This window comes from Phaenicophaeus curvirostris, chromosome 1 (genome assembly GCF_032191515.1).
Source record: "Phaenicophaeus curvirostris isolate KB17595 chromosome 1, BPBGC_Pcur_1.0, whole genome shotgun sequence".
NCBI lineage: Eukaryota > Metazoa > Chordata > Aves > Cuculiformes > Cuculidae > Phaenicophaeus > Phaenicophaeus curvirostris.
The window spans coordinates 79,855,522-79,869,195 of NC_091392.1; the positions used below are offsets into that span (position 1 = coordinate 79,855,522).

A 13,674-nucleotide genomic window follows, 5' to 3' on the forward strand; every position below is an offset into this window, starting at 1 on the left:
AGGTGACCCTAGAGAATGTCTCTTGCAGAGTAGAGAAAACATTAGGAGGAAAGTTTTCATTCACCTTTTTCAACAGTGCATAGTACAAAGGTACAGTTTTCACTTTCCGGGACCCTTAAGACTTAGCTCATATCATCACTTTCACTGAAACAGGGCACATCAAAATGTTCCAGGCATAGCTTCCCCTGGAACAACGAAAGGCACATTGTAGACTTGATTTCCTGACATCAGCACAAAGCTACACATATATCAGCCCGTAATTTTACTTCAGAGTTTGGCTAAAGTGGCATGACGATTCTTTTGCAGAGCTGAAAATAGAAACCCAGACAGTGGCCTCTCAGTGACACTCTCTGATCCTTAGACAATCATCCTTTTGCTTCCTGATTAATTTATTTTTCCTGGCATGGCCAACACGCAAAACTTCCAGCCTTGCTCTGCCATGTCCATTTCAATCCTCAAAGACCCAACAATAGGAAAGACAAAGGAGCACCACCCTCTTCTCTCCTCCTGTCCTCTTCCAACAGGGACTGATCTTTTTTTCATTACAACTTCTTTCCTTCCTAAAGCCAACATTTCAGTCCACATTTTAGGCTACTTTTCTGATTTCTAATTTCTAATGTCTTCTGGTCTGTACCAAGACTCAAACCTACCCACTTTCATGTGATTTCATGTCAGAAAGATAAGAAATGACAGATTATTCGATTCATGCAGTTAACAAGTATTGATGAGGCTCATCCAGAAAGTGACATGTCCTCTGTGCAAGAAGGCTGTGCTGGGAAGTAGTCTGGAGCTTGGGTTTATGAAGTCCTAGTCTAATCCTACAAGAACTGCCTGGAACTTTTCTAGTACCTACATGTCTTGCTATCTAGATCGCCATCACCATAATGCTTGTGCTCCTCCCAATAATAACACTCCCTCTCTCTTTGCCTTTCTTGCCAATTTATAAGAAAAAGATGGACTGATAGTTTGAAGTAAAGCTCATGTGTGTGTCTTTGAATGCCAGTGGAGGGCAGTTGTATATCAATACTTGTGATAAGGCATATAACAATTACCTTGTCATACACAGTCCACCAGCTGTGCTGACTAGATGTTAGTTTAGCTAGTTTAGTTTAGTTAGTTAGTACACCTGCATTAAGGGAATTTGCCCACTTATTTCAGTATCTGTATGTAATCCTTGCAACTAAGCTCAGAAGAAACAAGGCAGCTGCAGTACAACCCAAAGCATCCTCCTCATTACAGGAACTGGTCAAGTCTACCTCACCAAGAGACCGGTGGGGTTAGATTTTGTTCTCATGGAGGAGATTCAATGGAACTCAAAACAGCAAAAGTAAAGGCAAAACAATCAGAGTGTAGAAGACTCAATACCATCTCTTCAAAGGCTTAGGCAAGGCACAAATAATGAGTTCCTCACACCAATCTAAACTGCTGAGCTTATCACATCCATCTAGAGAAAAGCTAAGGTCACTTCTTTCTCATTACTCCTTTGGCACCACTTAAATATTCAGGGCTGCATTTTCTCCTTGTTTCTCTCTGTCCAGTATTGTTTAGAGATTTAAAAAATAAATTAATGAGCATCTTGGAGCATAAGTTCCAAGGTTGCTTTATTGTGAAATTAAGGTATGACTCACAGTAGCTGCATATCCACCTCTGAGGCTGGACTAGCTTTGTTATTCTTGCGTGTTGTTTCTTTCCATGCTAGTTTTACAGCAGGACTTGTAGCCACACATTATAATGAGCTGAGAAATGGCAGTGCATCATCCAGGGTGCGGCTGAAGAGCAATGTCACAAAGAGAGATGGCAAGATTACAGGGAGGATCTGAGTAGGATCTGGAGGGGAGTGAAGAATGAAATGTTTGGCATCAACAAAAATAACAATTTATATATGCAAATCAAGAGAAAGAGAGTTCAGCAAAGGCTGATTTACCTACAGGGGGAAAATCAGGGGGAGAAAACAAGCATTTCAAAGCACTACCTGCAAACAGTCACACAGGTGCATGTGCATATAGCTAAAATGAAACAAACTCCTTCAGTAGTTAAAGCACATCCAGCAGCTACATGCGGCTGCATAATGCTGGCTGTGGAAAGTTGCTGTGGAAAGTCACTCAAAGAGTGACACCACTTGAATTTCTTCATCTAGAAACAAGTACTTCTGGGAGCAGTAGAAATCATGCTGCCTGGTTTCCTGTGGCTCTGTATTTTGTGGTTGATTATCCAAGGCTAATAAGGGGCAAGAGCTGAATAAAGCTTTTCCTGTGGTCAGGGCATCCTGTGTGGATTCTCTGGAGTCTAATAATACAGTTTGCCTTCCTCTTCTGTCCTTCCTTCAGTGAAGCCTTAATTTGGATGTCTGTCTTCTGCACAAGTGCCAGGCTTTCAGAAATCTCTGCAAACATTTCATCTGTAAGGACTCAAGCTGTGCCAGGGGAGGTTCAGATTGGACATTAGGAAAAACTTCTTCACCAAAAGGGTTCTCAGGCACTGGCATAGGCTGCCCAGTGAGGTGGTTGGGTCACCATCCCTGAAGGTATTTAAAAGACAGGTAGATGAGGTGCTTAGGGATATGGTTTAGTAGTGGACAGGTACAGTTGATCTTGATGATCTCAAAGGTCTTTTCCAACCTAGTGATTCTATGATTAGATGTGCTGGCCAAACCCCTTTCCATCATCTTCCAACAGTCCTGGAAGACTGGGGAAGTCCCACTGGACTGGAGGCTGGCTGATGTTGTGCCCATCTTCAAGAAGGGTCGCAGGGAGGATCCAGGAAACTACAGGCCTGTCAGTCTGACCTCAGTGCCAGGGAAAGTCATGGAACAGGTGATCTTGAGTGCTATCATGAAGCACATGCAAGAGAACCGGGTGATCAGGCTCAATCAACATGGGTTCACAAAAGGCAGGTCTTGCCAAACAAACCTGATGGCCTTCTATGACAAAGTGACTCGGCTGCTGGATGAGGGAAAGGCTGTGGATGTGGTCTTCCTGGACTTCAGTAAAGCCTTTGACACAGTTTCTCACAGCATTCTGCTTGAGAAGCTGTCAGCCTCTGGCCTGGACAGGCGCACACTCTCCTGGGTGGAAAACTGGTTGGATGGCCGGGCCCAGAGAGTGGTGGTAAATGGTGTGAAATCCAGCTGGAGGCCAGTGACAAGTGGGGTTCCCCAGGGCTCAGTACTGGGTCCAGCCCTGTTCAATGTCTTTATCAATGACCTGGATGAAGGCATTGAGTGCACCCTTAGCAAGTTTGTGGACGACACTAAGCTGGGTGGAAGTGTCGATCTGCTGGAGGGTAGAGAAGCTCTGCAAAGGGATCTGGACAGGCTGGACCGCTGGGCAGAGTCCAATGGGATGAGGTTTAACAAGGCCAAATGCCGGGTCCTGCACTTGGGGCACAACAACCCTATGCAGTGCTACAGACTAGGAGAAGTCTGTCTAGAAAGCTGCCTGGAGGAGAGGGACCTGGGGGTGTTGGTTGACAGCCGACTGAATAGGAGCCAGCAGTGTGCCCAGGTGGCCAAGAAGGCCAATGGCATCTTGGCTTGTATCAGAAATGGCATGACCAGCAGGTCCAGGGAGGTTATTCTCCCTCTGTACTCGGCACTGGTGAGACCGCTCCTCGAATCCTGTGTTCAATTCTGGGCCCCTCACCACAAGAAGGATGTTGAGGCTCTGGAACGAGTCCAGAGAAGAGCAACAAAGCTGGTGAAGGGGCTGGAGAACAGGCCTTATGAGGAACGGCTGAGAGAGCTGGGGTTGTTTAGCCTGGAGAAGAGGAGGCTGAGGGGAGAGCTCATTGCTCTCTACAACTACCTGAAAGGAGGTTGTAGAGAGGAGGGTGATGGCCTCTTCTTCCAAGTGACAGGGGACAGGACAAGAGGGAATGGCCTCAAGCTCCGACAGGGGAGGTTTAGGCTAGACGTTAGGAAAAAATTCTTTACAGAAAGGGTCATTGGGCACTGGAACAGGCTGCCCAGGGAGGTGGTTGAGTCACCTTCCCTGGAGGTGTTTAAGGCACGGGTGGACGAGATGCTGAGGGATATGGTTTAGTGTTTGATAGGAATGGTTGGACTCGATGAGCCGGTGGGTCTCTTCCAACCTGGTTATTCTGTGATTCTGTGATTCTGTGATATGATTCTGTGGCTCTGTCCCTCTGGCAAATCTGTCTGAAGCTGCCACCTTACTCCAGAGCTGCTGTGGCAACCTGTACACAGATACATCATCAGGTAAACCTCATTTACTTATGAAGACAGGATTAATTTTTTAAAATAATCACATTTTCCACAAAGCATTAACATTACTAATATAACCTGCATGCTGACTGGGCCTGCTTTAGAAACCCAAGGCTGAACTCTTGAGAGATGCTTAGTGATTAAGAAAATGGCATCTTACACCAGAAACAGCAACCACAAACACAGACACTACTGCAGAGGTCCATCAGTGCAACTGTGGCATAGGAAATATAAAAATATAATGCTCACCAAAATGGTAAGGACAGGAAATACCCCAAGAACAAAGTGCAGGGGGATAGACCTTTGTGTTTTCATTTAAACAGGAAAGGTAGATGGAAACCAAAACAAATGAAGTTATACTTAAAATAAAGATTACTATATTCTAGGCCACCAAAGGTTGTAACACCTGACCTAAGAATGGGTGGGGATGTTTGGGATAAAGGAAGGGAGGCCTGGAAAATTATGGACTTATCTAGATAAGTTTCATGGAATGAAAAAAAACAACTGATATCTGCCAAGGGGTATGCATAATAAATCAAAAAAGACAGTATGGTGGTTCATATATTTTTTGCTGTTCATGGAGAATTGGGTCTGCCAGAACAACAGGTTGTCATGGAAGTGCATTTAGTGTAGCTGCTGCTCATGTACCTCTGAGTATGTGACCTCTGAGGTTGGTGGCAAAAGCTCTCATTGGCTGAAGCTGGTCTTTCTGTGCTATTTACACCCTCAGGAGAATGAAACGAGGAGCTGCACAGCTCAGTGTTGGAGCAGAGAGTGCAGATAGTTGACTACAAGACATTGACAGACCACAATGAGATGTTTCACTGTGTACATGCTACCTAGCAACCTTGCTTTGGGGTACAGCATTGTTTCAGGACAATTCCAAATTCCAAATACAGCTGGTTATGCTGGTTAATGGGTGCCTGATCACCTAAGCCCTCTTATTGTTGTTTTAAGAGGAGAGACAAGCTGCCAGTTCTTTGCTAATATTAATGCCAAAGTCATTTCATGAAGGATGCCACCATAGATGTCAATTATTGTTCCTCAAAACATAAAAAAATAGTGGTGTAGACATATTTCTGTGCATGTGTGCGTGAGTACTTCAAGAGGCTCCAAAAGCTTATCCTAAAGATATAGCCTTGCAAACTGTTGACCATTCTGGCTCCAGTCCAGCAAAGCACTTAAATATTTGGTGAACTCAGCAAGACTTCTCACATGCTTCAAGCTAACACATCCATAAGTACTTTGTTGTACCAGGTTCACAGAGGCTGCACTACAGCTGCACCTTGCACAAGAGAAATCTCGCCAAGTGAGCTGTGGACTCAATAGCTGGTATGTCCATTTGCTTCCTCACAGACAGCTGCCAACAGCCTGTATCAACATTCACAATGTCTGGCCACACTAAAAAGAAGAAAAGAATTCTTCATTGGCTTCAGCATTTTGCCTCAGTGAAATTTTTCTAGCAGCAGACATGCAAGGTGAGAGAGAGAGGTAGTTTTTCAAGAAGTCCTGTAGAGAAAAGATTTCCCTTCCCAAAATCAGCAGTCTATGGACAACAATAAATGCACTCAAGGACATGCTAAAAAGTAAAGTAATTTCTAAAATAAACTATTCAGACTTTGAACTGTTTAATAGCCAAGTAATACGTTTTAATAATTTGATGTAACTATAGGCAGAGAGAAGCTGCAACATCTTATATGGATATAAAGCTAAACATAGGATTTATAGAACCTAATCAAATCAGTCCACCATTTGGTATGAGAAGAAAAACTGTATGACAGACATGAGAAAATGACAAATTTCTGGAAAACAAGCTTAAGCGAAATCAATGTCACATGAGTCAGAAATTGAAGGATCCATAAAATGGATTGCACTCTTTCAACTAAATCATATCTGATTTTACTAAATTGATACCACTTTCTGCTGTGAACTAGAACTTAGGTGACCTATCACAGACAACAATCTGGGAATATTCAGAAATAAGTACAAGCAGGTAAAATAGCTCATGGCAGACAAAGGTTCACTATGCTCTTCTCTTCATACAAAATAAATCCTAACCAGTGGAGGGCTCTTTTCCAGGCAGTTGATGTTAGAGCCCTCAGCTCAAGTGTTTCTAAGTCAGAGCTGCAGCAAGTGGATCCAGCTTCTTTTTAGCTACCTTGGGAGCTGCAGGAGCTGCAGCAAAGGCTGGAAACAGAGGAAATGGTAGGGTCTAGTGGGTTATGTCTAGGTGCTATTAAGCCTGTGAGCCCAGAGGTGGGCCACTGCGAGAGAAGGGTTGTTTGGTGGTCTGAGCTAAAGACTCTGGCGGTTTGGAAATGCTGGGCTGGGATGCTGTGTTTGCACAAACTGGGGCAGCTGGTCATGGCAGCTCTGGCCCCAGATGTGGTTGACTTTGCAGTGACAGCTGGAAAATACCACATAAAACCTTGCAGACACTCTAGGAATGCCATTGCCTGCCTCCTATGGCCCACTGTGCTTAGGTGGCTCTTTGTCATCCATGCTTATGTTTGCAGTTTGTTGTAAGATGAGGGTTGCATACTGGGGAGAGGAAGCATGGATATTTGTGGATCTTCCAGAACCGAAGCACCTATCATACAGGTGCTCCAATGGCAGGGGATGGGGCTCAACAATGCAGTGGCTCTTCATCCCTGCTGTGACACCTTGGGCTGTGGACACAGCTTCATAGTTTTCCTGACTTGAGTGATGCAAACAGGAAGCCAAAATCAATCCAGCTTAACCAACAGCAGAACTTATTGTTGCTTTATGACATTTTAATTGGTAACACAAATTTGGGCTGCCTTCTCTCCCTGCTCCATTTCGTGCGGCATCCCTGCTACCAGCAGCCAATACACGTTCCAGAAAACTGCACAAAGGCAGCTAAGCCGTTTTGATCAGTTCATGCAGGACTGCTACGGGCAGGGAGAGAGCAGACCCTTAAGGAGGTGGCAGCAACTTTATTTGATTCATACGGTTTAAGCTTTTGATACAAAGCTCCACTTACTTATCAACATATGACCATGCCTGTGGGTTTACAGATTTTCTTCAGTGCTCCAGTAGACCATATTCCCCCTCTGCTACTCCTCTGGAAATAGTTCAAGTCAGCGTGTTGTGCATATAATTGATACTGGCTTTCCCAGCCTCCAGAAATAATTTTAAAAAGATAGGCACAACCTGAGGGGAGGGATTTTTCTGGCTTAAAGTGAGAGGATTTGAGGGAGACCATGTGGCTACTCCCGAGTTTTCCACATATGCATTTTGTTTATGGTGTGCATGTGCTAAACATGCCAGAAAAAAAAGGTCTCAGAGTTGTTAGGAATCTATCCAGCATGTGGCAAATCCCCAGCGTGATCCAGCCCTCCTCTTTCATGCTTCTGCCATTCCTTGTGTCCTCTTCTCCGCAAGGCATTTCTGCAGCAGAAGCACACAACGGTAAAATTTTTGATACAGGGTTGAGACACCAACTTTCACAAGCAGAGGCTCAAAAGCAACCTCAAATAGCACATAGGTATTGAAAGCCAACCTGGTGCTCAAGGTGAAGGGCAGGGACACCGTGTGTCCCACAGGCTGACTGACACAGTTCCCCTTCATGGCTTGCTGTGGCTCACTGGGATTGGTTGCAAGACACTTTCTTTGTCTAACAGTCCAGAATGTCACCATGGAGTCCAGCCCCTTTTTGCAGGGAGGATGTTAAAATGAATATACTTTTCAACACTCTTTCAGCTCACCTCATAACCCCAATAACAATAGTGTACTATTCAAAACTGTTTTTGCAAGTCTCCTTTCTACAGGACAGTTGAAAGGATATAAAAGCATTTTAACAATTTCATAGATCTTCTCCGGAGCGCTTTTGTAATGTGGGAGAACAGAAGTTTTGTTGCCATTTGCCTGTGGACAGCTGCCAAACTCACCTGTCTCCACCGAGCCTGCGAGAGGCATATCACATCTCTCTGGAAACTCTGCGCCAGCCTGGGATGGCTTCTCACTTTACTCAGCCAAAAAACATTTTGCACTATTTAACCCTTTTCCCGCACACTTCCTTGGGTGTATTGCTCAAGAAAAGCAACTTGTTCTGTTTGGGCTTAAGGAAAGTAATAGCTGCTAGGTGGTTTTTCACCCATGTGTAAAGCCTTCTAACCCTGCAAGTGCTCCTACTGACTTCAGCCAAGCTTTGAAGTGACCACAATTCTCTTTTTATCTCTCCCTAATCACAGTTAACCAGCCTCCAAATTTGACCCCTTTTTAATAGGCTCCAATTTGACAAGGTACTTAAGAATTTGTTTTTCTGACTAAAGTTTTACCTCTCTAGTTGCATGTTCAAAGTAAGGCATTTTTAGAGCATCTGGAGCCAGAAAGAGGTGACTTGAGCCTGTGCATAAAATACAAATCTAAGGATTAGAAGAGATCTGCCACTGACCACATCTTTTTACAGGTCACTTAATTTTGCAGGGTCCTGCTTCTAATCCCAAAAATTATCATTAAAATCACCCTGTATATATGGTTGACAGGAGAAATGAGCAGCTTTGTTTGTTACTGTTCAGGAAATATTTGCAGCTCCTTGTATGGAAGGTTTGACAGAAGTGTAGTGTAATCTACTCTTTTATGTATGAATTTCTCTTTTTCCCTCCCTACAAATGAATATTTACATTCTCCACCCTACTCCTCTCCTGGAAAGAAAAGTGCATAAAATTACTCCCCGTCACGTTCTTTCACTGAGTTGGCAAAATAGAGAGAAATACAGCAAATTTAAATGATATGGTATACGCAGGCACAGCTTATCTAAGATCAAGTGTGCAGATCAAAATCAACAAAGCCTCACAAAAGAAAACCCCAAAAGATCTTTCATCTGCCTGGTCCCATTTTCCTGCCTACACCTCTTTTTACCATATTGTAATATATTGGTTCTGCTTTAGTTTCTGCTCTGTGCAACATTTCTGCTTAAGAAATATTCTGTTGAGTCATTACTAGCATCAGCCAAACAGGCTTTTCAAGAATGGAGGAGAAAATAAGGGCTGTGGTTTTTAAATTAATCCCATTCTGCTTAACCCTTAAACCACTAGTGACTTCCAGACTTCCAACCAAGTTAATGGTGAGCAGAATATGTTGCTGTTGTGCCCAAAATGAGAGTACTGTCAGTGCTTCTGTTGGTGATGACACTAGAGTGATACCTGCCACAGCAGGTTTGACCACTCTCTCCCAGCAGCTCATTAGATATAGGAAAAGGCAGAGATGCTACTGGCTGCTTGGGATCAGGCTGGCTGAAAACTAGCTGCACATCTGCCGGACAGAGCCTCTGCTGGGTTCCCTTCCCTTCAACCGCATACAGTCAATATCTATTTGAGTTGTTGCTTGACTGTGACTCATCCAAAGCCAGGCTTGGCACCAACCACTCCATACCCAGTGGGGCTGCAGCGAGCAGACCCCATCCTCCAGTGTCCTCCTCACCCTGGTCACTGCTCAGGCATGCACCTGACAGTACTAGAGGAGAAATCATAGTGAAGGGCTATGTTGTCTAACCCGTACCCTAAATACATTCTCCTTGCTGCCTGAAAATACTGCCTCAGGTACTCTGCATGCAGACCAAAGCACAGACAGGGAGAGAGGCTTTTCTTCTAGAAGACAGTAGTCATGAAAGTAGAAACAAAAGAGAGACAAACACATCTCTCCCTCCATGAGGCAGGAGACAAACTCCACTCCTCCTTTCCCCAGCAGGTTGTAATAGGAGAGAATACTGGTTGCCAAAAATGCTATAACTTGAATAAGCTCCTGGTACCTTGAGGTCTGAGGGGCCCCCAGGGGAGCCAACACTTGGAGTGAGAAAAGGCAGAGGAAGGGAAAATGGATAATGTGATTTTCTTTGCCTTGTTTTTTTTAAAGCAATCTCAGCCTGCTAAACTTTCAGTCCATGCTGCCAATGGCTGTTTCCAAAGTTATCTTAGTACAGAATAGACCTGGAATCCTTCTCTCTCCCTCTTTTATTCTGTCTCCTTTTTTAATGAAAGCTCAGTTTAGATCTGATATCACTTTAAAAGGCTTGCTATCAAAGTTTATTCGACCCACTGGGACAGATCACAATTTTCAGAGGCTCCAAGTTCCACAGCAGATAATTGTAAAGTGAACCATCCAATGTTCTTCAAAATGCACACTTTTCATGGGCTCATCTATTACACAAAGCTGTACTGTATTCAACCATCATTAGAAGCAATCCCAGTTGCTTACATGATGCTGGCCATAGTTCTGCCTTTAGAGAAAACTAGAGCAGCCCACAGTCCCCAGCCTGTCCCACTGGCTGATGCTAAGGTGCACATTTGCAGTGAGGGCAGGCCTTACCAGCATAAGATCATATAGATAGATATGATAGATAGATAGATTATCTATCTACCAGATAGATAATGCCTGCTTGGTGCTCCTAGATAAAGGCTGGGATTTCAAAAAGCAGTAGGAGTGATGTCCCTTTAAAAAAATACAGATTTGCCTTTCTCTGCTTAAAAGTAATTAGAAAAGACTCCTCTGCCTAGGAACTATGCATGATAAATTTTAGCTAGAAAGCAAAGAAATGAGAGGATGGGTTAGCACGTCAAGCTTCTTATAGAGCAGTTGTTCTTATTTTTAATGAAATCATTGGTGTTATTATGTGGTTTTTAGGAGGTTATTCTCCTAACAATGCATGAGAATAAACACCATATCTGGTAGGATCTCTGCAGTATATATCACAGAGACATCTATTTACAGTGTGAAGGGAGGGGAGCTGTTTCATTTCCCAAGACAGTAATGGAAAGCATGATGTTCTACCACTAACGGTGGTGAAGCACTGGGAGAGGTAGTGGGAAAAAACACTCACGATAAACCAAAGAGCGAATGAGAGTTTCGGGGCAGATATTTTTAGGATGCATCATCACTGAGAGAAGCTGGCAACCCTGGGAAAAGGCTGAGAGAAAAAAAGGCTGACTCAAGTGTTCAGGTCCTCGGGTCAGCAATGTCCTGTTCTTCTGCTGCCACGTCGCATGGCTTTACACCCTTCCCTGTCACTTCATCGTGTCATTCAGTCTTCCTAGAGCAACAGGCTAGACATAACTTGGAGGAGCTGGTGGTTCACAGACGCCAACACTCCCTTGCCAGGCTTTATGCTCCTAGAGCTTTTGGCCAGTGAATGCCTTTCACCAGAAGCATGCACAACCATTTGACAGCTTGTCTGCTTTCTGATTCCTTAACAGGTCATGCAGATGGAGCAGAAGCTAGATGACATCCTGAACATGCTGCAGGCTCAGGTCGGGGATCAGCCACAGGCACAGATGTCAGAGCCTGCCACTCCACCTGTTAGACAGCTACAGACAACCTCAGATTTCCCTCAATGAACTGCAAGATTTGAAAGTGGGACAGAGGACAGCCATATGCCACCCTCTCATTCTTTTACATCTGGTTATTTTTAAGTCTTGGTGTCTCAGAATTCGGCTGTGTCATGGGTGAAATGAAATATTCTGTTGTAGTAGATTAAATTTAAGAAACAAAAATGAGAAGAGACAGTAAGAAGCCAGTCACAACCCTAGGAGAGCACATAAGTTTTGCACCTGTTTTATTAGCCATCATTAGCCAACCTTTGTCATCCCAGGTTGCCCCCATGCAGCTCGCCCCATTTAGGCTGCCTGCATACACATAGGGTGCGCTGTTGAGGTAAGCATCTGAGTGAGGAGTAGGATGACCCTTTCATGGACACAGAAAGGGAAAAGGACTGTTTTTTTGGCATTTAATCACGAAGTTTAATGCTCATAGCATGCCCAAAAGGGGGAAAAGAGCCAGCATTTGAACATGAAACAAATGGAAATCAGTGAACGGGAAAATTAAACAGCATGTTTTGACTTCTACCAAGCAGTGAGGATCATAAGAAGGGCAGATTTATATGCTAGTGTGAATGACAAAGTAAAGACAACAGGCTAGTGATTAAAAATATGGAAGTGTACACAGGCTGGTTGACATATGAATGACTGAAGCAAAGACTTAAGCTAATTAAAGCAAAGGGTTGCAAATGAGATGAGATGCATGTTGGAACAGACAGGCGAGAGATAGTATCTGCGTAGGCTTACTGCACAAGAACACTGTAATAGCTATCAGCTACGCTAATGACTGTTATGCAAAATGTTTCTCAAGCTTTTACCTTCATTCAGCAGCAGTTGTTGACTCCAGTTGCCTTAATTTTAATATAAGAAACCTTTATGGTAATTGGCCGTGAATTGTCTGTAAAGCTCAGTTCAAGCCACTGAGTAACAGGGTGCTGCAGCCGTGGTTGAGAATGGCAGCATTTAAAGAAAACAAAAATTCACATACTGTTGATGAAAGTTAATCACTGTTTAAATGAACTGCTGTATATAATTTTAAATGCTAGACTTTTTTTTTCTTGTAATCTGGTTGTAAGTCAAGCGCATATGCTGGTCGATATACTGTCACTGTGAAATGGATCTTTCCTGGCACTCCAGAAAAGGGATGATAAAACACTGTTGCTAAATATGTAAATAATAAACCAAGCTAAAATGGGTGCAGTGTTGTTTACTAAAGTTTTTGTAATATATTTGCATAACTAACCTTTTGAATGAGCAGAAGTCTGCAGAGCAAAGACCTGATTCCTGGGAAATCCTAAATATATTCTATTCCCACTCATATCCATGGAAGCAAAGCCTGCACTGCATTTAAAAGCAACCTGAAAGACTGGTCCCTTAATAAGCATTTATTTGAACCAATGATTGGTCCATTTCAATGTAATCAAATTAGCTTCTGACTATTACCTGTCCCTTTAAAACTCTTTCCCAGGTTTGTGTGTCTGGGAATTCAAGCTAGGAAAGAGCACAATGAGACTGATTCCAATCTTCATATTGCAGGCACGTCTTAGACAGAATATTAATGATGTGTGAAAGGCAATAAAAAAAAAGGCAATGTGGTTTTAATTAAATCAGCTGACAAGCCATCGTTCTATCTTGTCTGATTACTACAGAGTTACTGAACATGACCAAATACAGCATGTAACATGGGAAAATGGTAAATAATTATTGTCAGAGCACTGACTTGCTCCTGGCTTTCAGTTAGGGTCATGAGCTTCTGTAACAGTCCTTCATATAGCCTCATTGACTGGCCACACAGCTAAATGGGCAACCAGACATCAAAGGTATGGTACCATTTCATCAGCCACAGGTAAAAAATTGTCCCTGGAGGTCTCTTTGCTGTAGAAGACGTGGAGTGCAGCTTTCAGTTGAAGGGCTCAGGGACATCTATGACCATCACGAGGTGGAATTTCCTCCTGGTGCACTGCAGATACGTGTGCAAAGGATGTGTATGGCCACTGTTTTTTGGACTGTGGAACAGTTTTTTACTTACTAATGAGTCTCAATAAAAGTGTTAAGGCACTACCTATACAGTAACACCTACTACTCTAAAGTGTCTGGAAAACAAGCACCCTTCCCTGC

At 43.5% G+C, this 13,674-nt stretch overlaps 1 protein-coding gene across 1 annotated transcript in view; it reads left to right on the forward strand.

Annotated features, from left to right (window-relative positions):
• The window catches only part of LOC138724210 (potassium voltage-gated channel subfamily KQT member 1-like), a 490,232-nt gene extending 476,810 nt beyond the window's left edge, over window positions 1-13,422 (forward strand). Inside the window, exon 17 of the mRNA XM_069864071.1 lies at window positions 11,437-13,422. Within this exon, the coding sequence (XP_069720172.1) occupies window positions 11,437-11,577 (141 nt within the window). The 3' untranslated portion in view covers window positions 11,578-13,422. The remainder of the gene's footprint in view (window positions 1-11,436) is intronic.
• Window positions 13,423-13,674: the final 252 nt, after the last annotated feature.